General features: G+C 46.6%; 1 protein-coding gene across 3 annotated transcripts in view; it reads left to right on the forward strand.

The window, feature by feature from the left end:
- FERRY3 (FERRY endosomal RAB5 effector complex subunit 3) overlaps window positions 1–25979 on the forward strand; it is a 327577-nt gene that overhangs the window by 118752 nt on the left and 182846 nt on the right. For all 3 annotated transcript variants that reach the window (XM_086921357.1, XM_086921366.1, XM_086921377.1), the window contains one exon: window positions 21592–21794. In XM_086921357.1, coding sequence (XP_086777483.1) covers window positions 21592–21794 — 203 coding nt within the window. The remainder of the gene's footprint in view (window positions 1–21591; window positions 21795–25979) is intronic.

Below are 25979 nucleotides of genomic sequence, written 5' to 3' on the forward strand. Positions count from 1 at the left end.
CGTATGGAAGGAGAATGTGTTTCTTTTTTTTACAAAAAACCATAACAAACGTCATCACCACTGCATATAATTGCGCTCTGTCATAAAATGATGTCCTCCACTGCATAAGGCTCGTACATTGGTGCATAGTGGACAGTCACTGCTCCCCCCACCCCCACATAACTCAGATATCCTCACATCATTTCGCCCCTCTAATCATCCTCTTCCTCTGATTCCAGCTCCTCATCCTCCGGCAACGGGTCACACGGTTCCCCCCTATATTTATTCCAAGGTGTCCACACTTTATTCCATTTACGCGGACAGGCCCGCAACATATAAACTGCCCGTTCCTTCACCATGAGGAGATCCATATTTCTAACCCAGCCCGACACTGTCGGCAAGTCCGGAGCCCCCCATTTTTGTGCTATGTCCCTTTTTGCCACTGTCATAGCTAATGTAGCCCATAACTGTTCGTACTTGTTCAAATCAGTGGGATCCCAAATGTTTAACAGACATTTGCGGGGCTCGGGCAGGAGTGATATTTCAAGGGCCTGGGAGACTGTTCGCATAATTTGTTTCCATACCTCTTGAAGCAACGGGCAATCCCATAGTGTGTGAAGCAGGGACCCTTCCTCCCCGCAGCCCCTGAGACAGAAAGGGTGTGGCGTTTTCTGTATCCTGTGCAAAAGTGTCCTGGTATAGTAGGTGCGGTGTAGGATCTTGAGCTGTACCAGCCTAAACCGAGCTGAGATGCCCACCTCCCTCGGCGAAGCCAACGCCTCGTTCCATTCCGTGTCGTCCATGTCCCCGAGTTCCCCGGCCCATCGCTCTCGGAGCTTCTGTGTGGGGTCCGGCAAGTTATTAACTAGTTTTTGTATGTAAGGGAGGTTGCCTTCTGTTCCATGAAGTCAGTCAGCAGCCTGTCCTCCAGTGGAGAGGATTCCGGGAGTACTGTGCCGGGAGGGATTGCGTGCAGTAGGGCGTGTCGGATTTGCACATACCTGTAGGTTTCAGTGGGCCCCATGTCATACTGTTGCCGCAATTGTGAGAATGTGATCATTGAGTCCTTATCCCAAAGGTCTCCTACAACCGAAATTCCTATTTGGTCCCATTGCGTGAATCCCTTACTGGCTCTTAAGTTCCCTAGCGATTTCGTGTCCCACAACGGCGTCATCTTCGTAATTTTCCCCTGCCATCCGAGTCGGGACTGCGCTGCATGCCACAGGGACACCGTGTGCAGTGTCGGACCGATCAGTTTACGGGCCCTTGTGCGATTGTATAGTACTGCGAGCATGCCATCTGTTCCCAACTGCGACCAATCCGCTTGGTATGCGGGGTCCCCCCGCGGGGCGTGGATCCACTGATTTATTATCTTAAGCTGGGAGGCCCAGTAATACAATTGAAGGTTAGGTAGCGCAATACCTCCCTCGTACCAGCTTTTAACTAATTTATCGTGAGCTATACGAGCTGGGCCATTGTTCCATAGGAGTGCAGACACAAGTGCAGCGACCTGTCGGAAGTAGCGTGGGGCAACCACATAGGGGGTATTCTCCAACACGTAAAGGAATCTAGGGAGAGCCATCATTTTGTATAGGGCTGCTCTTCCAAGGAGGGTTAATGGCAGGGTGGCCCAGTACTTAACGTCTGCACGGAGACGCGCTAGAGGCGGCATCAGATTTGCGTCATAAAAGTCTGTCGCATTAGCGGTGATAATAATGCCCAGGTATTTAAATGAGCCTGTTGCCAATTGTAGGGGGCAGTCATCCCGCAGTGTCGGTTCCGGGCCCTTGAGTATGAAGACGATAGATTTGGACCAGTTAAGGGTGTAGCCAGATGCCTTCCCATGCTCGTTGCACATGGCCAGTAATGCAGGGATACCTTCGTTGGGGTCGGTCATATAGATCAGCATGTCATCTGCATACAGTGACACTTTGTCTTCCCACCCATCCTTCCACGTGAGTCCCCGAAACAGTGGTGTTGCCCTAAGCAGGATGGCCAGCGGCTCAAGCACCAGCGCAAAAAGTAGGGGCGATAGCGGGCACCCTTGTCTTGTCCCGCGACCTAATGGAAGGGGCTGTGAGATGTGACCATTCGCGACTACCTGTGCCATTGGCGACTTGTACAGCAACCGGACCCATGCCATGTATTTCGGTCCGAAGCCCATGCGGGCCAGGACTGCAAATAAGTACTCCCACTCCACAAGATCAAACGCCATTTTGGCGTCCAGGGATAGGATGACTGCCTGTTCGGAGAGGAGATGTGCTCTCGCCAGGACTCCATGCACCCTCCGCAAATTCAGTGCTGTGCTCCTATGCGGCATGAAGCCTGATTGGTCTGGATGTATCAGGGTGTGCAAGTGCGCCGTCAGGCGGCTAGCCAGGAGCTTCGCAAGTATCTTTGCTTCAACATTGAGCAGGGAGATAGGTCGGTATGAGGAGCACAGTGTCGGCGGTTTGTCAGGTTTGGGGATAGCCACTATGGTGGCCGTGCGCTGATCCAGAGGGAGTGCGGCCTTAACCAGACTTTCTTTATACATATCCAGTAAGGGTTTGCTCAATAGGGGGGCTGCCATTTTGTACCACTCTATGGGTATCCCATTCGGACCAAGTGCCTTGCCAGATTGCAAAGACTGTATTGCTAACTGGATTTCAGTTTCGGTTAGGTCAGTGTCTAGTTCCAGTTGTGCTTCTTGGGAAAGTGTGGGGACCGTGATGTGATCAAGTGAGGCTAATGCTTCCTGCTCTGTGACCGCCCTAGTCGGTGTGTAGATTTCCTGAAAATGTTGTGCTAAAGTGTGTACGATTCGTTCAGGGTGCGTCAGCAGCTGGCCCTCCCGATTGTACAGCCTCTGAATGCCTCTGTTGCTACCACCCCGTCTGTCCAACCACGCCAGCATTTTTCCGGCTTTGTCCCCTACATCGTATATCCTGCTGGCAGTGCTCGCCAGGTGTCCCTTAGTCACTGTTGTGAGGTGTGCCAAGTGTTGTTGCTGTTTGAGATGGAGCGCATGCACGGTGTCAGGGGTGGGATTTGACATGTGGGCGACATTTGCGTTGTGGAGAGCCAGTTCCAATTGAGCGAGCTCTTTTCTGGAGTCGCGCTTGTGCCCTGTGATAGTCGCTATCGCTGCGCCGCGCAGGACTGTTTTGTATGCCTCCCAAAGTATAGACGGTGAGGAGACCGTTCCTGTATTCTCTGTAAAGTAGTGCGAGGAGGCCAGTTTAAGCTTCTTCCGGACACCCGGGACCTGTAAGTAGTTGGGGTATATTGGGTATAGCCTGGCTCGTTTGTGCTCCTTGGATGTGATGTGGAGGGACACTGGGGAGTGGTCAGATATACCCCTAGGTAGGATCTCCAGTTTGTCCACGGAGCCCAGCCCCACCCCCAAGAAGAAAAGATAGTCAATGCGCGAAAGACTGTTATGTGCAGATGAATAGTGCGTGTATTGTTTAGTCGTCGGGTTCATGTGGCGCCAAACATCCGTGAGGCCCAATGCGGACAGGAAACCAGGAAGCACGGCGGCTCCTCGCTGCCGGTCTCGCAAGGGAAAGGTGTCTAGTAGCGGGTCTGTTATGGCGTTAAAGTCCCCGCCAATGATCATGTCACCCTCTGGGAGGTCTATGAGAAATTGACCCAGTGCAGGCAGTGCCGTGGAGTGTAGTGCTGGGGGAATGTATACTGATACCACAGTGAGGGATTTCCCTTCCCATTGGCCGTGCAGCGCCGCAAATCTGCCCTGGTCATCTGTTTTGTGGCTATTAACCATAAAGGAGGAGTTTTTCTTGAGAAGTATCCCAGTGCCCCTGGACCCCGTGGTGAACTCTGCATGCGCTATCATGGTATATCCGCGCCTGTCAAGAGCTTTGCAGGTGGACCCAGCCAGGTGCGTCTCTTGCAACATCACCAAGTCTGGCCCGTGACGTTTGATAGTTTGGAGAACCAACCCCCTCTTAATTTTGTCCCCCAGTCCCCTGACATTCCAGGTGAGCAATTTTAAAGGGGATACCGCTGTTAGGTGCGTGTCGCCTACAGCGGGTGCGTCGCTATGTCGTCGAGCCATGTGGAGGTATGACTAGTGTGACCAAAGCGTGAAGGCGGAGCATTGCGCTTGTGGGAAGATCTGTGACAGAGAACCAGGAGTGTACGGCTTGCAGTGGGACCATGATTCGTATGGAAGCGGCGATGACTAAGAACATTATCAACTAAAACATTACAACTTTTCCCCCCCTCCCCCTCCCTGCTCCCCTGCACCACGGACGAGAACCCGCCCGCAACCCCAACTTGGCAGAGTGCTTAAACCCATCCCCGTCCATCTTACTTGCTCGAGGGGTTGGTGATACCCCTACAGGCACCGGCCGGTGCCCGCCCTACTCGGCTCCAGCAGTATCAAGGTCCCAAGTGTTCACAAACATGTTGCCCCCAATGCAGAACATTCTGATTAGCTCCTGACTGGTTGTCCAGAGTCAAGTGGGTCTCTTTCAAGATCCGAATCCAGTGCCGTCGCACCCCCTTCGTTCGCAGGTGTACCTGATGAGTGTGTCGACTGTCCTTCGTTGCGGTGGTGTTGTCGATCTCTGTGCTGGCGTTGTGGTTGTCCCACCTGCCTCCATCCATCAAGCCACTCCCGAGCCACCTCCGGTGTATCGAAGAACCACGCCTTTCCCTCGGCTACTATGCGCAATTTGGCGGGGAAAAGCATGGAGTATGGCAGGCCTCTGTCCCGCAGTGTTTTTTTAACATCCATGAAAGATTTTCTGCGTCTGGCTACCTCCGCCGTGTAGTCTGGAAAGAAGGCCAGCGTTGAGTTTTGAATTTTCACTGGCGGGGAGTTCCGTGCCGCTTGCAGGATTGCGTCTCTGTCCCTAAAATTGAAGAGTCTGGCCAGCACTGGCCGTGGGGTGGCACCCGGTTCGGCTGTACCACCAGGGACTCGGTGCGCCCTCTCAACAGAAAAGAAGTGGGATAGGCCTTTAGGTTTCAGCTGGGTCTTGATCAGCTCTTCAACGTATAAGTCCATCGCAGCCTTACCCTCCGACTCCGGCAGGCCTAGGATGCGGACGTTGTTCCGTCTGGAGCGCCCTTCCTGATCGTCGAGCTTTTCCTGCAGCTGCTTAGTGACTCTTTCCATGCGCTCCATGGCTACCTGCAGGTCTGAGGTGTCTTCGATAAGAGACTTCGTGACTACCTCCACTTGCGAGACCCTTTCCGCCATTTTGTGAAAGTCAGCTCGAAGGAGCGTGACTTCGGAGGAGATGGAGCCCACCGTTGTCCGGACTTCGTTGAGGGTCTTCATTACGTCTTCAAGGGTCACTTTCGGATTGCTTCCCGTGTCCGGAGGAGTACCAGAGGAGTGACGGCCGCCACTTTGGGAATGTCCATTTTGGCCTTATGCGAATTTGTCGAGCTTCGCCTGTGTCGACGTACTCCGCGTACCCTTTCCGGCCATGATGTCGCGTTGCTGGCGGAGGTGTGAGTGCCTCGCGTCTGGTTACACTGTCGTCCTTTGGGTCTCACAAGGCCTGCGGGCGCACGGCTGACAAAGCTATGTCCTGTTGAGTCGAAGGGGCACCTTAGTGCCACTCAGGGCCCGGGGTGATAGGCAGGTCGCCGCTCTTCGGAGGGTGTTTGTGCGGTTTACAGCGGGGCTGTGTGGGAAGGGCAGTGCAGCGCCACCCAGCGTGGCGATGCTCCTGAGGATCTCCCCCTTTTTTTTGTGCTTCTAGCCTCCTTCGTTCGCTGGTACAGTGGCCACCGCGTGGGGCCGGCCGCACCTAGCAGGTGCCCACGCCGGGCCGTTCGTGCTGCAAATAGTCCCGCTCCACGCCGGCTCCGCGTCAGGTCGCCAGTGTCCCTATGGGCCTGCCCGTGGAGCTAGGGTGTTTCCTGGACCGGTGGCCGTGTAAGGAGGTGGTCAGGTCTCAGCGCGGTCCCCCTCACCCTGGTGCGTTACCGGCGTCCCTGGTGCCTGGGTCCACAAAGTATGGCGCAGTTTCTGGTGCTGGGTGGCCTCCGCTGTGTTTTCCCCTCTCACCTTGGGGTGCCCGTCTCTGTCTCCGGCCCCTCCGGACCCCTCGGTACGTTCAGGTGTGGGCGCTGATGAGGCAGTGCGAATGTGTGACCTCAGTTTTGATGCGGAGCAGCCGCCGGCTGGGGTCAGGGCGCCCGGGCCGGGGAGGGCGCACTTCCACCCGGGTCCGTCGTCCACTCGAGGTCGGTGCTGTCAGGCTGGTGCAGGCCCCGTCACAGCGTTTCCTGCAGGAGCTGTTCCCGGCGGCCGTTTTGCACCGGGGTTGCAGCAATCAATGCCGCTCGGGTTTCTGAGCCGCTGCAGCCCCTTCGGGCGGGCGATGAAACGGATCAAAGTGCGGATAGTCAGCGAGGCCGGTGTGCCTGTCGGAGCTCCCGCTTCAAGCTGCCGCCATGCTCGGCAGTTGGCCACGCCCCCCCAAGAGAATCCTTTCTTTAACTTTGGGTGAAGCACAATTGAACACAAATTGATCACGAATATAGTTATCAAGCAAAGGCCCAAAATCACAAGTAATTGCTAACACCCTTAACGCAGAAATATATTCATCAATTTTTTCATCCTCCTTTTGTTTCCTTTTATAGAATTTGTGTCTCTCCAACATAATATTAGGAGATTCCTCAAACTGTTTTTTTAATCTGGCAATAGCCTCTACATAAACATTCCACTCGCTATCCCCAGAATGAGCAGCTGGAGGTGGAATGGGAACGAGACTCTTAAAAATGCGTTGAGCAGCTAAACCTAAACTACCAAAGAGAAGAGCAAACTTTCTAGGAGGAGAATAGTCCGCTGCATCAATCGCCATAATGTGGTTCTCAAACAAGCCAAACCACTCAGACCATAACAATGTAGGTTTTCCAGGCTTTTCAAGAAAAGGAGGAGGTTGAGTGACTTCTCTAACAGAAGACATGCTATAAATATTAAAACAGAAATTACCTTGTTAAATAAAAGGCAATACAGTGAAAACTAATATTACATAAACGACAATACAGTCGAAACTTATAATATTTCAAAAGCATAAAATATGAAGAACTGAATCACCAAAAGTTTTGCTGAAAGGTAAACATTTCGTTAATAATTCCAGGTACAACTGTTAAAATTCCATGTAAGGCGTGTGAATCGCCGAAAATGTGTCACATGCAGCCTTGTAAGGTGAGTTGAAGTCTTGAAATTTCACTAAAATGGCCGCCGTACATAGCGTCTGACGTGTAACGTCACACGTATTCCTAGAATTCAAAGCGGAGTCAAGATTCGAGTTCCGGCGTTGCGTGGTGAAGATTCGATCAGAGAAGACCAGCCGCGAACGCTCTGGATTCCAGCAGTAGTCCGGTAAGCACGCAATTCAAAATGCTGGTATCGTCAGCCACGATAAAATAAAAGTGATAAATCCAATCCTCAGAGTCAAACCAGGAACTATCAGAACATCCAACTATAGATAGTTTCAGTCAAAATGTGAATAGTTTCAGTGGATTTGGAAGTGTCGGGAACAAATTAAAATTTAAACAAAAATCCGCTCCTCAAGGTGAAAATCCCGACATCACAGCTCATTCTGTGCCTCAAAGTGAGCATCCGGAGGTATCGCTCACAACATCCAATTCGAAATAGACCCGAAAGATTTCCAAACCCAGTAATTACGAAGTCCAGAAAAACGTAAACAGCAGGAAATTCTTTTGCGTGGGTCGGTGATGGAAACAATCCCAATCGTCGCCAATATATAGAAGACAAACTGTCTTATTAAATCCAGGACAAAGATTATATTTGAAAGGAAGCTTTAATCCATAGGTTTCCAATCACAAGAGGAGCGCCTCATCAGCCAGGAGTCCGAGCAGCAACTGAAGATACACAACGGACACCTGGCTTCTGAAGGCTCCCTACATTTAAAAGAATACATGTGTACATTCTCTGCATGCGCCCACGCATGCGAGCACGAGATAAGAACATTACATCATATAAGAACATTACATCAAGTACATTACACTACACAGTGGCATATGAGAAGTGACGTTGGTGCTTCTTTTAGCGACCTGTTTCTCAGGGTGTGAGAAAGTCTTGTATCAGGAACGTCTGGAATTGCCAGCATGAACCTTCTCACCAGACCGACCTATGAAAAAAATTCCAGTGAATCAGTATTGTGATGGACCCACTAAGTAGTCCCCATAGGCAGGTGAAAAGATGTCACTTTGAGATGGTATGCTCCTGGCAGTCCCTGGAAACATGAGGCAGAGGCTTTTCAAATACAGACAAAGGCAAGCCTCAATTGCCTTCTGTAAGATATCAAACGGCAGCAGAACCCATGCAGAGAGGAGGTGTGCCCTAAGCTAGGCTCTAGAGCTGACTCAGAGTACTTGTGACAGATAAGACCAGCGCCCTCGGACGACTGGGGAAGCCCTAGGCCGTGGACTTCCTTGACCGTATAGGTAGAGGTCAGTATAGTTCCAAGACGGTCGAAGCACCAAGGGATACAGGACTTCTCCAAGTGGTAGTCAGAATCTTGTCCAACTAGAAGAGGAGTGGACATTGTGATGGGAGAGTGGAAACAAACCTGATCGAAGAACATAGTGCAGAACGGATGCTTTTTGAAAATTAAAAGGACAATATTAAGAACGCTTCCAGCCCCAAATAGGCTAATCTTATTACTTAATATAGATACCAAAATACTAAGGTTTTGGATAATTGACAGTCCCATTGTAATCCAAGCAAGCTTTGTCTTTAGTAAGTAAATATGAGATAACATGAAAAAAGTATTCTTGGCGAAATTGGCGGTAAGGGCAATAGGAACTCTTCTGGATGCCAAAAAAGCATTCACAAGTGTTGACTGGGTCTTTATGCGAGATGTACAGTACTTTAGAAATTGTCTCCTCATTTGGAAGATTCCTGTGTAGCAGACCCAACCGACCCTGAGAGCAAGAGTACCACTGAATAACACCTTTCCACACTAGATCCACATCTTGTTGAGGCAGATACCTTATGGCGCCGAGACTGATGATGATAGTATGTCATCAACAAACCCCTTCTACGGAGATACAAGACTAGAGGAGAAATTGAGTGACTTGTGTCGACTTGTGTCACTCTAGGATACTGAGCTGGAATACGGATATGCAGTTACTAGCATTGTCATCATATCGTTTGGAGGCAGTCTTGTAAAAATAGTATGGATCAACAGGAACTGTTGTGGCGTACCTTGGTTTATAATTTTTAGCCAATTAGAAAGTAAGCTTCAGGCAACAAACTCAGAACAAATCATGAACAAAGTGGATAGAAACAGTTTGCTAAATTGAGAGCAGGAGTTGTAAGACCTCAGGAGCAACTTATGTAAATTTTTTGGCTTTGAAGATTTTAATGCTTTTTTTAATTATAGAACCTTCAATCAGTATACCTTGCAACAGTTATTTATTTTAAATGCTCCTGATGGTGTCATGAAAAATTGGGAAAACTTGCATTGTCAGGCCAATTTTATAGGTCAAATGCTGTCATCCAAGGGAGGGGGTGACCGTATTGGTTTTCTGGTTGCCAAGAAGGATTTAATGGATGGTGGAGTATAGAGGCATAGGTGAGGCACCATTGGGTAAACAAATCGAGGGCCCAGAATATACTTGCGAGTAAAAATGCCTGTATCGACTGTAGATGCAGATCCTCCACAAGTTTTCCTTCTGTTGCGGACATAAGAACTTTAGCAAGACGTATGGTATCCATGAGCTCAGTTGCCAGTTTGGAGATCTCCTTTGTGCCCCAGGCAATATGTTTACTCCCCCCCGCACTCCCCACCCCCGATAGATGCAAGGTTGTGAGGGGAGCATGGCACCTAGGGAGATAAACGAGACCAGGGTGCCTACTTTCCACTGTTCTTCTTGTACTGAAGTTGGAGCTCTTAGCACAGCAAATAAATATATAAGGGGCGTCAAATTGGTGGGGGAAAGAGTCTCAATTAACTGACCATGTTTGCAGAATATATACTATTGTCCTTATCAAACTCCACAATCTTGTTGATTTCTTTTTTGGCTGGACTTTGCTCTGCTAACGAGTTTTGGCGTTTAAAATTAACCTGAGTAAATCAGAGGGAGTGAACCTCGTGGTATCTCAAACCCATTCAAGCCATAGAGAGATTGACCTCCTTCCAGTGGACTTTTCTATTAAATATCTGGCAATTTACTTAGCTGGGTCTCTAGCACAAACTAAGAACATCAGCTGCACCGAGAGGTAAAATAATAACTGACAATTTAGAGGCATAAACTGCTTTCATGGATAAGGTATACTGCAGCCTTCAAGAAGTCTGTACTATGTGCAGTTACAGAACCTTTGGTGGTTCTCAGATATTTGAAAGGTGGGTAAGACAGAACAAGGTAAAGAAAACATATTTCAAAAGCATTGTAGCATCTTGATAATTACATAAGCAAAGTACTCCAATGCCCCAATACACTGCAAGTGTTGTGCATTGTAGCGTACACTGACCTGAACCGTTATTTAGACAAGTTAAGACAATAGAAGGAGGGAATGTCTGTGCAGCCTTTGGGGAAGCTGGGCAGGAAGAACATTGGTAAAAATGAAGGTAAATACCTACCCTTTGTTCCCAGGTTTCACCTGCCTCAAATCGTGTGAGCAAACACCTGTGATGTATACACCAAGCGCAGTTCTGTTTTGGTCGCAGACATGTTGGCATTAAAATGGGATTATTGGTTGATCATGATTGGGGCCTATGTAATTCTAGGAAGATTCCATGTATTTGTGCTTCAGATTTGCTTTTTTGGAAGTGTAAAGAAACTTCTGAGTCAATAAGTGAGGAAATAGTAGTTCGAAAGTAAAGTATCTGCTTTAAATTTTGTGCCAAATACGTCAGAGTTATTAAATTCAATATATATTACCGACTGGCGATAGCCAGTAGGTATATATAGTTAGGACCTAGCTACCATAGGAAATCCGCAACATTCTATTGGGAATAACTTTAGCGCCGGTTGAGGAATTTGCGTGTAATTTTCCTAAATTTAGGCCAGCTCCGCTCCGCTTCTTCCCTGGAAGTTTCGGGGGGATTCGTCATGCGGGGTTAGAGAAAAAAGGGGGGTCCCAAAATGTGTTTTCCCCATGTTAAAATCCATAGGACAAATAGACAAGGCTACAGCCCGAACCGCTGAATGGAATTACACCAAACTTTGCAAAATTGTAGGGACTGGTATGCAGAAGTGCCTTTTCTATAGTCAAGTCAAGTTAGAATTTGTATAGCGCACTACTCATCCAGAGGGTCTCAAGGCGCTTGAGGAAGGGGGGTACGTTACTTATCGAATATCCTAGTTTTTAGTTGTTTTCTGAAGGAGAGGTGGTTCTGTGTAAGGCGGAGGTGGGTTGGGAGAGAATTCCAGGTCTTGGCCGCTAAGTAGGAGAAGGATCTTCCCCCCCATGGTGGATCTTTGGATGCGTGGAATCGCGGCGAAGGCTTGATTGGACGATCGTAGTTGGCGGGTGGGGGTGTAAAAGGTCAGGCGCGTGTTGAGGTATTCGGGTCCTAGGTCGTAAAGGGCTTTGTGTGCGTGGGTGAGGAGACAGAATGTTATTCTCTTGTTGACGGGGAGCCAGTGGAGGTCTTTCAGGTGACCGGAAATGTGAGCTTGGCGGGGGATGTCTAGGATGAGTCTGGCTGAGGCGTTCTGGATGCGTTGGAATTTTTTCTGCAGTTTGGCTGTGGTTCCGGCGTAAAGGGTGTTTCCGTAGTCCAGTCGGCTTGTGACCAGTGCATGGGTGACCGTCTTTCTTGTTTCGGTGGGGATCCAGCGGAAGATTGTTTTGAGCATACGTAGGATGTTAAAGCATGATGATGAGACGGCGTTGACTTGTCTGGTCATCGAGAGGGAGGAGTCCAGGATGAAGCTTAGGTTACGTGCGTGGTCCGTTGGTTTGGGTGCGTTTCCCAGGGCCGGTGGCCACCATGAGTTGTCCCAAGCGGAGGGGGATGATCCTAAGATGAGGACTTCCGTTTTGTCCTAGTTCAGTTTTAAACGGCTGTTCTTCATCCACTCGGCCACTTCTTTCATCCCATCGTGTAGGTTGGTTTTGGCGGTGTTGGGGTCTTTGGTGAGGGAGAGGATCAGCTGGGTGTCGTCTGCGTAGGAGATGATGTTGAGGTTGTGTTGGCGCGCGATGGATGCGAGGGGACTCATGTATACGTTGAAGAGGGTGGGACTGAGTGAAGATCCTTGTGGTACGCCGCAGATGACTTCAGTGGCTTCCGATTTGAAAGGGGGGAGGCGGACTCTTTGGGTTCTTCCGGCGAGGAACGAGATGATCCAGTTCAATGCTTTTCCTTGTATTCTGACGTTGCTGAGGCGTTGTATAAGGGTCCTATGACAGACTGTGTCAAAGGCTGCGGAGAGGTCAAGTAGGATGAGGGCAGCTGTTTCTCCGTTGTCCAGTAGAGTTCGAATGTCGTCTGTTGCTGCGATGAGGGCGGTCTCGGTGCTGTGTTTGCCTCGGAAGCCGGACTGTGATGGGTCGAGGGAGCCGTTGGATTCGAGGAAGGTGGCGAGCTGACTGTTGACGGTTTTCTCAATGATTTTGGCAGGGAATGGGAGGAGCAAAATGGGGCGGTAGTTCTTAAGTTCAGTGGGGTCTGCTGTGGGTTTCTTCAGGAGGGCGCTGAGTTCTGCATGTTTCCAGCTTTCCGGGAAGGTAGCGGAGTTGAGGGAGCAGTTGATGACATCTCGGAGATGGGGTGCGATAATGGAGTCTGCTTTGTGGAAAATGTGGTGGGACATGGGTCGGTTGGCGATCCTGAGTGGATGGAGTTCATCAAGCAGATGGTGTCTTCAGTGGTGATAGGGTTCCAGGTGCAGAGGTTGTTGGAGGGGGGTTTTGGTTAGGAGGTGGGTGGAGTGGACTGGTCGCCAAAGCTGTTATGTATGTCGGCGATTTTGTTGTGGAAGAACGAGGCTAGAGAGTCGCAGAGGTCTTGAGAGGGAGTGATGTCGTTGGTGTCGGCGGTGGTGTTGGTAAACTCTTTGACGATGTTGAATAGTTCCTTGCTGTTGTGGGCGTTGTTGTCGAGTCGATCCTTGAGTGCAGATTTCTTGGTGGATCAGATCAGTTGGTGGTGTTTGCGGGTGGCGTTCTTGAAGGTGGCCTGGTTGTCAGTGGTTGGGTTTTTTCACCAGGCTTTCTCGAGGGTGCGACAGATCTTCTTGGAATTCTCAAGGTCTTCATTGAACTAGGGGGCTTTTTTGCTACCTTGCTTGATTTGATGGTTTTTCAAGGGTGCTAATTCGTCAGCGCTGTGGGTGATCCATTGTGTGAGGTTGATGGCTGCTTGGTTTGGGTCCGACGATTTGGCAGGAGGGTTTTGGTGAAGCGATGTGAAGAACTGGTCGGTGGTAATTTTGTTGCGGGGAATTGGTTGTGGGTGGTTGTGGGTCGTGGTCTTTTTGTAGTTGAAGTGAACGCAGCTGTGGTCCGTCCAGTGGAGTCCTGTGGCGTGATTGAATGAGATGTGCTTGCTGGAGGAGAAGATTGGGTCGAGCGTGTGCCCGGCGTAGTGGGTGGGGGTGTCAACAAGTTGTTTGAGTCAGAGATTGGCGAGGTTGTCCAGAAGGGTGGTGGTGTAGCTGTCGTTGTTCTTTTCCAGGTGGAAGTTGAGGTCTCCCAGTAGAATGTAGTCCTCGGAGGGGAGGGCGTGTGGGTTGATGAAGTCAGGGATGTCTTTGCTGAATTGTGTGCGGGGTCTTGGTGGCCTGTAGATGAGGGTGCCTCTGAGTGTGGTCTTGGGGTCGGTGTGGATCTGGAAGTGAAGGTGTTCGGTGGCTGCGAGGTTGTCGTCGGAACTGGTCAGGATGCGGATGGTGTTTTTATGGACGATGGCGATGCCTCCTCCTGTTTGGTTGATGCGGTCCTTTCGGATGATCTTGTAGCTGTCCGGGATGGATATGGCGATGTCGGGCACTGATGAGGCGTTCATCCAGGTTTCTGTAACAAAGGCGACGTCTGGTGTTGTGGTGTCTAGTAGCTTCCATAGTTCAGTTGCGTGTTTGTGGACCGAGTGGGTATTGAGCAGGATACACTTCAGGTGGTTAGTTACGGAGCTCTGTGTGGAGTTTGTGGGTTTGGTGTGGGTCCTGATGCATTCGAACTTGCAGGGGTGGCAGGTGAAGGGTCCATGGGTGTGTCCTGGGGCGGCTTGGTAGCAGTCTGGGAGACGGCCGGAATTGAGTGCTGAGAGGGTAGCGGTGTCGTACGTTATGCGGGTGGAGTGGATTTTGCGGGGGCCAGGGGGTTTGGCGCTGGGCGCGGTCCAGGCGCGGACGGGCGTAGACGGGCTTACCTTTGGCGCACCTTCGACGCGCATGGGGCGCGTTCGCTGCGCGTAAGCTGTTCTGATATAAGTGGATAGTAGGGGGGGGCGGAGCGAGGGAGGGTCAGCTGGGAGGCGGGAGCAGGGTGGAGAGACGGGCTGGGAGGCACAACAACAAAATGGCAGCAAAACAAAAGTGAAACAGGACGAGATTGGGGCACAGGCAGGGATATCGCAATGATGTGGGCAGAGGCACCGGCACAATCAGGCACAGATTATATCAACAGGCAATGCGAACTTTACAATATAGCGCTACAGGATCAAACAAGCACTAATGATAATGCGCGCAATGTGGACTATATGCAATATAGCGCTACGCTATTAATCAGGCACTACAATAATTCCAATCAATGAGAGCAGAGCACAAGGTATTGGCGGCAATGAGCAGTAAAGCGCTATGATACCAGGTGATCAGGGAGCGTGGGGAGCGACCGCTTCTGCAGTGGTTTTTATGAAAATTTACTTCAAAAACACATATATATCTGGGCGGAGCCTAACCACACATCTCATCGTGAGATCTGATTGGCTTGTCAGCACTTCATCCAAGAAGTGTTGGCAGCCATCTTGGGACCAATATACATGATAGAACCTCATTAAAAAGCATTGTAGTTAATAGTTACATTATAAATCATTTGTTGATTGTACCATACTCATTTTAGGAATTGTGGTGTGTTCTAAGGTGATTGTACCATGTGAAAAAGCCTTCTGCTGGGATATCATGAATCATGTTTGAAAGAAAACTATTATCTCATGCTTTTCCCACAGTGGTTTGGAATGGGATCTATAAGCTAAACTGAAAGCATATTTTCGGTAAATTCACATTATCTTTCTGTGTCATGTGAGAATGAAGTCTGACATTCTCAGTAAAACATGTACATCCAACAAGGACAGAGACTGTCAGTTGATTCCTTTGTCTTCTACTGCAGCCTCCTAGAGTTTTCTAAAGAACAACTAGAGTGTTAACAGTCCTACGTATTACAAAGGTATGGCACCCTGAAGCCATCTTGATTGGAATAAAGTGGTAACTCTTAAAACATTTAATTTAAAAAGGAACAAAATGAGGGGGTATATTTTGCCATAGAAAGTATGATTAGTGCTTCAGAAAGAAAAATTAGGGCACATTTTGAGTGACTACTTCAATCCTCTTCTATTTCATTAAAAAAAGTCTGACATGCAGTCTCCCAAGATGGCCACCAGAGACAAAAGAGCCCAAATGTAGCCCAAATATCACCCAGATGTAGCCCAAGTATAGCCCAATGACAGAATGTCCCAGAGTGTTCTAAAGAACAACTAGAGCGCTAACAGACTTATGACAAAAGTATGGCACACCAGAAGCCATCTTGATTGGAATGAAGTGGTAAGTCTGAAAACATTTAATTTAAAAAGGAACAAAATGAGGGGGTTCATTTTGCCATAGAAAGTATGATTAGTGCGCAGAAAGAAATATTAGGGCACATTTTGAGTGACTTCTCAAATCCTCTTATATTTCATTAAAAAATTCTGACATGCAGTCTCCCAAGATGGCCACCAGAGACAAAAGAGCCCAAATGTAGCCCAAATATCACCCAGATGTAGCCCAAGTATAGCCCAATGACAGAATGTCCCAGAGTGTTCTAAAGAACAACTAGAGCGCTAACAGACTTATGACAAAAGTATGGCACACCAGAAGCCATCTTGATTGGAATGAAGTGGTAAGTCTGAAAACATTTAATTTAAAAAGGAACAAAATGAGGGGGTTCATTTTGCCATAGAAAGTATGATTAGTGCTGCAGAAAGAAATATTAGGGCACATTTTGAGTGACTTCTCAAATCCTCTTATATTTCATTAAAAAATTCTGACATGCAGTCTCCCAAGATGGCCACCAGAGACAAAAGAGCCCAAATGTAGCCCAAATATCACCCAGATGTAGCCCAAGTATAGCCCAATGACAGAATGTCCCAGAGTGTTTTATAGAACAACTAGAGAGCTAACAGTCTTACCTATGACAAAAGTATGGCACACCAGAAGCCATCTTGATTGGAATGAAGTGGTAAGTCTGAAAACCTTTAATTTAAAAAGGAACAAAATGAGGGGGTTCATTTTGCCATAGAAAGTATGATTAGTGCTTCAGAAAGAAAAATTAGGGCACATTTTGAGTGACTTCTCAAATCCTCTTCTATTTCATTAAAAACATTCTGACATGCAGACTGAAACATGCACTTTGAATACCAGCACCAGACTTCACTGGTGAGCAGTAGCTTTACTACAGTGATCTAATGAGCAACTAGAGTGCTAATATTCAGAATTTATGGCAAATGTGTGACACATCTGAATGCCTTCTTGATGGAACCAAAGTAAACGAGCATTGAAAATGCAATAGATCTCGCCCTCGTTTAAGTTAAAGCCATTCTGTTTGTAATGAGGTGGCTTTTTAGCTTTGCTTTTATTAGTGTTTTTAAAACTTTCATGCAAATAACATGCATATGTATGCATATATGTATCTGTATGCATGCATTTATATTTGTATTTATATAGATATGCAGATTATATATGTTTGTATATGTATGTATATATGAAGTCAAAATTTGTGAGCAGTTGCTCACAGTGCCTTCCCCAGCCACTTCATGGCGGCGGTCCGTGATGAGGCAGGCAGCCTCAAACAAATGCACCAAAGCCGTCTCACACTCGAAGCAGGACAGCAATCACGGACACAGAATCTACTCATAATTACATTTCTAATGCATCATTTTCACTTTATGCGATAACATTATGCCTATGCTCATTTTGCCAACTTGTTGAATAATATCGTTTAACAAAGGACATTCAGAGTGCATTATCGCAAGTCATACTTCCGTTTCACAAACGCTTTCGTAAAGGTATTGAACCCATGTGGGTAATTAATAATGTCTTTTGAAACACACTACAGAAATATATTAAGTCATTATTATAAATATATTCTACATTAATAACGCATTAAGAGGCATAATGTTATCGCATAAAGTGAAAATGATGCATTAGAAATGTAATTATGAGCCATAGAGAACGTTTAATTTTGTTAATTAAGGTCAGCGCCAGTCTGTCTTCATTTTTGTTACTTTGTAATGAAGTGGTGGTATAAAAAGGAAAACAACGCGAAAACAGGCACTCGTGAACAAGGGAGTGTTCCTGAAACGCGTTGAGTGCTTTTTGCCATTTGACCTGAAAATAAACGGAGGTTGACTGCAGCAGATTCTGTGTCCGTGATTGCTGTCCTACTTCGAGTGTGAGACGGCTTTGTTGCATGTATGTGTGTGTGTGTGTGTGTATATATATATATATATATATATATATATATATATATATATATATATATATACACATACATATATATAAATGCATATATATGCATATATATATGTGTACGTGTGGAGGTAGAGGTGTAAGTAGAGGGAGAAGTAGAGGGAGAAGTAGAGGGAGTAATGGAGAATATTCCAAAGTTTGGCACAGCACCACTTGCACAAAAAGTCCAATCAAATCATATCACTTAAGAGTCCTTATTGAAGCGCTGAATCTTGGTGTATATTCAAATGCTTTTATTTTTCTTAAGTTTATGTACCACAGCCAGCCGACGCGTTTCGTTCTGTACAACAGAACTTCTTCAGGGCGTTCTTATTTCCTTCAAGTTATGTCGGTGTCCTTTTGTCATATAACTAGATATTTCTTCCAAATGTTAGACAAGACGTAAGTACATTCTTATTCAAAGTGACTAGGTATCATTTTACCCACACAATTCGGGCAGACTTGAGTAATTTATAGCATCCTCAAAGTCAGTCTTTCAAAAATTCCAAAGTATAGGACATGATAATCCAAATCCAAATGTTTCTCAAGAAAAGTCATTTTCAATAGTTCGCAATATCGGCGTTTGGGCAGGCATGACCCAGGGACCCCCAGTATGCAAGGGGAATTAGTCCCCCCCCCTCTGCAAACGAGCCAGCGGCCTGCGTTGCAGAGAGGTGTAAAAAGGGGCATAGCCTCATTACCCCTCTGTGCAATGCAGCCCCCTGGCGCATACTGAAGGTTCCAGGTGGGCTAGTTGGCCCCCAGGGACCCTCAGTATGCAAGGGGAATTAGTCCTCCCTCTTTAAACATGCACTGGGGCTGCGTTGCAGAGAGGTGTAAAAAAGGGTGTGGCCTCATTACACTTCTCTGCAATGCAGCCACCTGGCGCATACTGGAGGCTCCTGGTGGGCTAGTTGGCTAGTATGCAGCCCCCTCTGCAAACGCGCCAGGGGGCTGCATTGCAGAGAGGTGTAACAAGGGGCATAGCCTCATTACACCTCTGTAAGGCAGCATCATGGCGCATACTGGACGTTCCAGGTGGGCTAGTTGGCCCCCAGGGGCCCCCAGTATGCAAGGGGAATTAGTTCCCCCTCTTCAAACATGCACGGGGGCTGCGTTGCAGAGAGGTGTACAAAGGAGCTTGGCTTCATTACACCTCTCTGCAATGCAGTCCCCTGGCGCATACTGGAGATTCCTGGTGGGCTTTCAAGTCTTATATAGTTAGAAATTAGCATTTAAAAAAACCTTTGAAATTCACTGAAAAAACATAGGTTTCAGGCCTTATATAGTTAGGAATTAGCATTTAAAAAACCTTTGAAATTCACTGAAAAAACCATAGGTTTCAGGCCTTATATAGTTAGGAATTAGCATTTAAAAAACCTTGCAAATGCACTGAAAAAAACATAGGTTTCAGGCCTTATATAGTTAGGAATTAGCATTTAAAAAACTTTTGAAATTCACTCAAAAAACTATAGGTTTTAGGGGTGTTATAGTTAGCTGGACATTTCACTCATACAAAACCATTGAAATTGCTCCTATATAGTTAGCTGTACTAACTATATTTCGCGCACCACAATCCACTGCTGATGTCACATAGTACATCATTCATGACATGGTCAGAGACAACACTGATGACATCTCAAATGACATCACTGATGACATCATCCACGTGACAATCATATACAACTTTTCCTTCTCTAGTAAAATCTTTCATCACTCTTTGTAAAAAACAGAGTATCATATTTGAATCCATTGACACTGCAATACAAGTATCTAAAAACCCACTCAGTGATTCCTAGATGTATACACACATCTAATCACTTACCTGTAGATTCACTCATACATGCTGTCAATGAACAATCGAACACTATCAAAAATACTTATACACCTATATTGACATTACACACCAGCACACAACCACACAACCTATTCACATATGAAGTTATCCTACTCACTTATGCAAACAATGGATCATACTTACATACTTACTTAGCTACACACTTATACAAACACCACTTCATAGTAAGTCATACTTGGTGTATTATAAAATCATTATTACAAGTATACAGTCACTCACACCATCATTGAGTCTTATGTATACTTATACTGTCACATACACTGCCAAATGTTAGAATATGTAGTTTTAACTTCATATATCTACTGAATCAACTATTCACACATCTTTGGGCAGTCACACACCCCCTACCGAACCACACACACATTCACTCTCCCATACAAATACTCAGTTGACTAATTAATAACTAAAATACACTTTCACATAGCTAGTAAGCAAATGGAGAACCAGTTTACACAACAACTGACAATGTGATACAGATATTCACACAGTTTAGTCACTATCCACTATATTTAGTGAGACACTATACATTGTTAAAGTAAACAGTCAATTACACTGCTACTAAATCCTCCATCCAAATATTTATTTTTATATATCCACTCATTCCTCAATGCAAATTGCTATATATACAATGCATATTTAAATAACAAAGCAAACCACATTCACTGGATGATGTAATCAGTGATGTCATTAGTGATGCCACTGACCATGTCATGAATGATGTATTATGTGACATCATCAGCAGTGGATTGCGGGTGCGCGAAATATAGTTGGTACAACTAACTATATAGGAGCAATTTCAATGGTTTTGTATGAGTAAAATGTCCAGCGAACTATAACACCCCTAAAACTTATAGTTTTTTGAGTGAATTTCAAAGGTTTTTTAAATGCTAATTCCTAACTATATAAGGCCTGAAACCTATGGTTTTTTCAGTGAATATATATATATATATAACAGCTCCGAATTCCTAGCGATACCCAGCCGGGTTCAGGAAAACAGCACTCACGAGCACAGCAGTGTATCATTGTATGTTGCGCTTGTGGCATAGTCCTTTGTTTGTTTTACCACTTAGACAAACATAGATAATGGTGCTGCATACTGCCTCTCTGATGTGAATACCGACGAAGGGAGTGTTCTCCCGAAACGCGCCTGTTCTAAATAAACCCCCCTGCTGATACACTGCTGTGCTCGTGAGTGCTGTTTTCCTGAACCCGGCTGGGTATCGCTAGGAATTCGGAGCTGTTATATGATCGCGGACACCATCGCGGTAAAAGCACCCGCTTGCAGAGTGACTCGTTTCTATGGTGTAAATTGGAGCGTTGATATATATATATATATATATATATATATATATATATATATATATATATATATATATATATATATAGTTTTTTAAAAGGTAAGTTTTGTCTTTTCTAGATGCAGTGTTTTAAAGCCTCTTTCGCTTTAAATATTATTTTTTGTTGTTGAAATTTCTCCTTTACAGAGTACATCATGACTCTTTCATTTTAAATATTTTTTCTTAACCCTCTGCACGTGGCCTGATAAAATTATATGCCTCTTTTTTCAATATCTCCAAAATGTTTCATGAATACCCGTGTATCTGTCCCTCTTTTCATGAGACAACACCGTACTACCTTTAGTCTCTTCTCCACTGTTGCATTTCATATGCCTAATCTTTTTCTTATAGAGCCTATTAACACTTTACAGACATGTTAGCCCATCTTCTACTCTCAGCTCCCCCAGTATGCATCTTGCTGAGGGATAGGACATCCTGACCTCTTTCTGCCTCCTGCTTTGTTCCCCTAAAAACTTCATCACCTCTCCGTGTCATACCTCCTGATCACTGCCACTGTGTTCCTTTGCAGGTATTTGCAGTGTGACCTCACACTGTTTTTCTTAAGCCTAGACTCGCTAGTCTTCAGAGTGGCAGTGGAGATGTGTTCATGGAAAATTTCTAATTTTTTGTTTATTATTTTTCTCACAAATTACTTTTTCCTTTGAATTTAACATATTCATCCCTTGTTCGCAGGTGATAACGTTATATTTTTTAAAGGTCAATCCTATTTCACTAATTTCATGGTATAAATCTTTCATTATCCTGCAGGTGAATTTTATATCACCAGACATTCAAATCTTTCTGAAATCCATGTTGTATTTCATCTCTGCGTGGATGACAATGTGAAATCTGGAAATATCACCGCCCGCGATCCAGCAATAATGGGCCTCAGAAATATACTAAAAGTTTGCTGTACTCATGATGTAACTACGATTAGTATTCCTCTTCTGCTGGTGCATGACATGTCAGAGGTAAGAGTCAGTATGATAAAATGCTCTGAAATATTTCTACATTTAGTGATAACTAGCATTTGATGATAGATGTTTTCATTTTTGAAACACTACTGTTACTTTGTAATTGTTAATTCTATTCTGGAATCCTACAAATTCCGCATCTGCATGTGTTAGAGTGCAGACACTCTTCAGCATAAAGCTATTCACGTTTTGACGCTCTCATAGGCATGTATTTAGAGGCTTGTTTCACACACCCTTCTAGCTAAACACTTAGTTTTTACTTCCTATTTAGTTTACAACAGCCACTGAATAAGAAAATAAATACAGTAAAACTATTTTTATTTTGCAGAATATTTTCATTATTTTTGTGCACATAATTATGACTTTCACTGCTCCTCAAAAATCAGTAAACTTACTTGTGGAGTTTTCTCAGAGCTCATCTAATAGTTCTACACTTTAATATGTATGTGGTATCTCTGGCCAAATTAATCAAGTCATTCAATTTGGATTTTTCGGAGGACATCACTGACACCTAAATTTTTCTTAGAATAGATATTAAATTCCTCTTAGACTAAATACAGTAATGGCGTGACAGTGATAAAAAGATCACAAATTTGACCTTGATCTTTGGAGGCCCTTCTTTTGTCTATTGTCGAAATGTTGGTTGCTCTTCTTATCCAGTATTAGGGGTGTCTTTCATAGATTCACATGCCTGAATCATTCCCCGTCGTCGAGACGAGAGCCTCCGGTACATAGAAAAGTAATGTCCTATAGACATACATAGAGAAAAATAGGCCTAAGGGCCTCACCTTAGTAGCCTATCCTTGTCCTTATGTAAAAAGGACCAAACTCTTAGAGCCAGCCAATCAGCTATCACCTCCCTCTAGAACCTTCCTGACAGGAGCCTCAGTCTCTCAGATTTTCTACCGCACGTTGTGCTAAGGGAGTCTCCTCTGAGCTCTGCTCAGATTCTGTGTTTTTTCACTTCATTAAATGACTTTGTTGTCAAGGATTCTTTTCTACTATGGATTATATTCAAATACATTCTTTAAAGAAGGTCTGGTAAGGAAGAGGTTGCTCTGCTCTGATCCTCTCACCGACTGCATTTACTGTCTATACCGCAGGCCAAAGACTGAAAGTCTGTCGCACTTTCTCAAGTAAGTTTTTGAGACACTAAGACCAGAAAGGAGGTTTTTTATTTTCTCCAGTGACCGAGATGAGGCGTTGTCCTCAACGTCTAGGAGACCTCAAAAGAGAAGAGAATCTCCTCAGACTCATTCCTCAGGGGAACGTCCTGAGAAGGCCCTCAAAAAGACCACTCATGGGTCTTCTGGGCACAGTCCTTCAAAATCTCCTTACTCTGTGGAAAAGGAGAGTAAAAGCCTGGCTTTTGGAGAAAAATCATGTAAAAAAGACGACTTCTGAGCCGTCAAAATCACCTCCTCTGGTCATGGGACCCTTCAGAAGGGCGTCTTCTATACCGTCTGAGGTAAAGACTAAGAAGCCAACCTCGTCTACGATGGTCTTGTCTACGATGGCTCATCTACAATGGCTCGTCTACGACGGCTCATCTACGACGGCTCGTCTACGACGGCTCATCTACGACGGCTCGTCTACGACAGCTCGTCTACGACGGCTCGTCTACGATGGCTCGTCTACGATGGCTCGTCTATGACGGCTCGTCTACGACGGCCTCGTCTACGACGGCCTCGTCTACGACGGCCTCATCTACGACGGCCTCATCTACGACGGCCTCATCTATGATGGCCTCATCTACGATGGCCTCATCTACGATGGCCTCATCTACGATGGCCTCATCTACGATGGCCTCATCTACGATGGCTCATCTACAATGGCTCGTCTACGACGGCTCATCTACGACGGCTCATCTACGACGGCTCGTCTACGACAGCTCGTCTACGACGGCTCGTCTACGACGGCTCGTCTACGATGGCTCGTCTACGACGGCTCGTCTACGACGGCCTCGTCTACGACGGCCTCATCTATGATGGCCTCATCTACGATGGCCTCATCTACGATGGCTCGTCTACGATGGCTCGTCTACGACGGCCTCATCTATGATGGCCTCATCTATGATGGCCTCATCTATGATGGCCTCATCTATGATGGCCTCATCTATGATGGCCTCATCTACGATGGCCTCATCTACGATGGCCTCATCTACGATGGCTCGTCTACGACGGCTCGTCTACGACGGCCTCATCTATGATGGCCTCATCTATGATGGCCTCATCTACGATTGCCTCATCTACGATTGCCTCATCTACGATTGCCTCATCTACGACGGCTCGTCTACGACGGCCTCATCTATGATGGCCTCATCTACGATGGCCTCATCTATGATGGCCTCATCTATGATGGCCTCGTCTACGATGGCCTCGTCTACGATGGCTCGTCTACGACGGCTCGTCGACGATGAGAGCGTCGACGACGGCCTCGTCTATGACTGCTCGTCTATGAGGGCCTCATCTAGGGGAGCCTCATCTATGAGGGCCTCATCTATGATGGCCTCGTCTATGATGGCCTGGTCTATGATGGCCTGGTCTATGATGGCCTGGTCTATGATGGCCTGGTTTATGATGGCCTGGTCTATGATGGCCTGGTCTATGATGGCCTGGTCTATGATGGCCTGGTCTACGACGGCCTCATCTAAGATGGCTCGTCTATGGCGTCGTCTACGACGGCCTCGTCTATGACTGCTCGTCTACGACGGCATAGTCTATGACTGCGATCTCGTCGACTGACTCGTCGACGAGGGAAATTCCGACAATTCTGGAATCTCTTATAAGGTGGTAGAGAAGGCTGCTCAACGTTTTAAGATCTCAATGGCCTCTCAAGAACAGGACTGCTTCTTGTATGACTTCATAGAACCTCTCAAGAAAGCATTAAGGTCATTACCGATTATCGATTACCTATAGTCAGAAGGGGTATAGGGCGCCAGATACAGCACCGGCGTGTTTAACAGGATATCCTAAGCCGGACTCCGTAGTGACATAGGCGACCCAGAAGAACTCCAGGAATCCTTCGGCCCCTTTGTCGCTTCCTCCTGATGAGGGGGGAAAAAGAGTGGACAACATTGGGAACAGGTTTTCCTCAATGTCGGCAATGATGGTAAAGGCCGCGAACGCCCTAGCGCTCTTGGGACGCTATCATAGAAAATTGGGGGCACACATAGCCCCATACCTGTCGGAATTGCCAGATTCATCCAAAGAGGATTCTGCTAGATGGTGAAGAATCGGCGTCAGAAACTATAGACTGCGCGACGGATATCGCGATGACAAGGTTCCGCCAGTTGGCTGGAGCAACCCCTCCCCGCAGGCTTCCGCACAAACATCTACGCCTGCTGCTCCCGGAAATATCTGCGATGTTGAAGAAAGGAGCGATCGAGCGAGTTCATTCGTCTCAAAGAGGGAAAGGATTCTATTCCCGCTTCTTTCTTATACGCAAGAAGGAGAAAAAGTGGAGGCCCATACTAGACCTCAGGGCACTAAACTCTTTCCTGAAGAGTCAGTCGTTCAGGATGGTGACGATCCAAGAAATACTAGGCATACTGGAAAAAGGAGATTTTATGACATCTTTGGATCTCCAGGATGCCTACTACCACATCCCGATACTCAAGGGGCACAGAAAATTCCTGAGATTCGAGGTGGCAGGGCAGCACTACCAATTCAAAGTCCTACCGTTTGGCCTCAAATCCGCACCGCGGATTTTCACCAAGTGCCTTTCACCTGTGGCAGCTTTCCTGCGTCAAATGGGTCACCAAGTCTTCCCCTACCTCGACGACTGGCTGGTAAAGGCACCTTCAGCTGCAGGCGCGACCAAATCCTCCAACGCCTGCACCAATCTCTTTCAGCAGCTAGGATTGACTCTCAATCATGAGAAATCCTGCATGACCCCAACAAGAAAGATCACCTTCCTCGGGGCGACCTTGAACACAGAATGCGCAAGGGCATTTCCTTCAAAGGACAGGAAAAACAGGATAATATCTCTGGCCACGGCTGTGGCATCAAGGAAGTCCCTAAGAGTTCGAACCTACAAATCACTCCTAGGAATGATGTCTTCTTGTATACTCCTCATCCCTCACTGCAGACTCAGGATGCGCCCATTGCAAGAAGCCCTCACGAACCAATGGACACAGAATACAGGTTCTTTCGAGGACATTGTGAAGATAACACCGCAAAT

This window comes from Lissotriton vulgaris, chromosome 1_1 (assembly GCF_964263255.1).
Source record: "Lissotriton vulgaris chromosome 1_1, aLisVul1.2, whole genome shotgun sequence".
NCBI lineage: Eukaryota > Metazoa > Chordata > Amphibia > Caudata > Salamandridae > Lissotriton > Lissotriton vulgaris.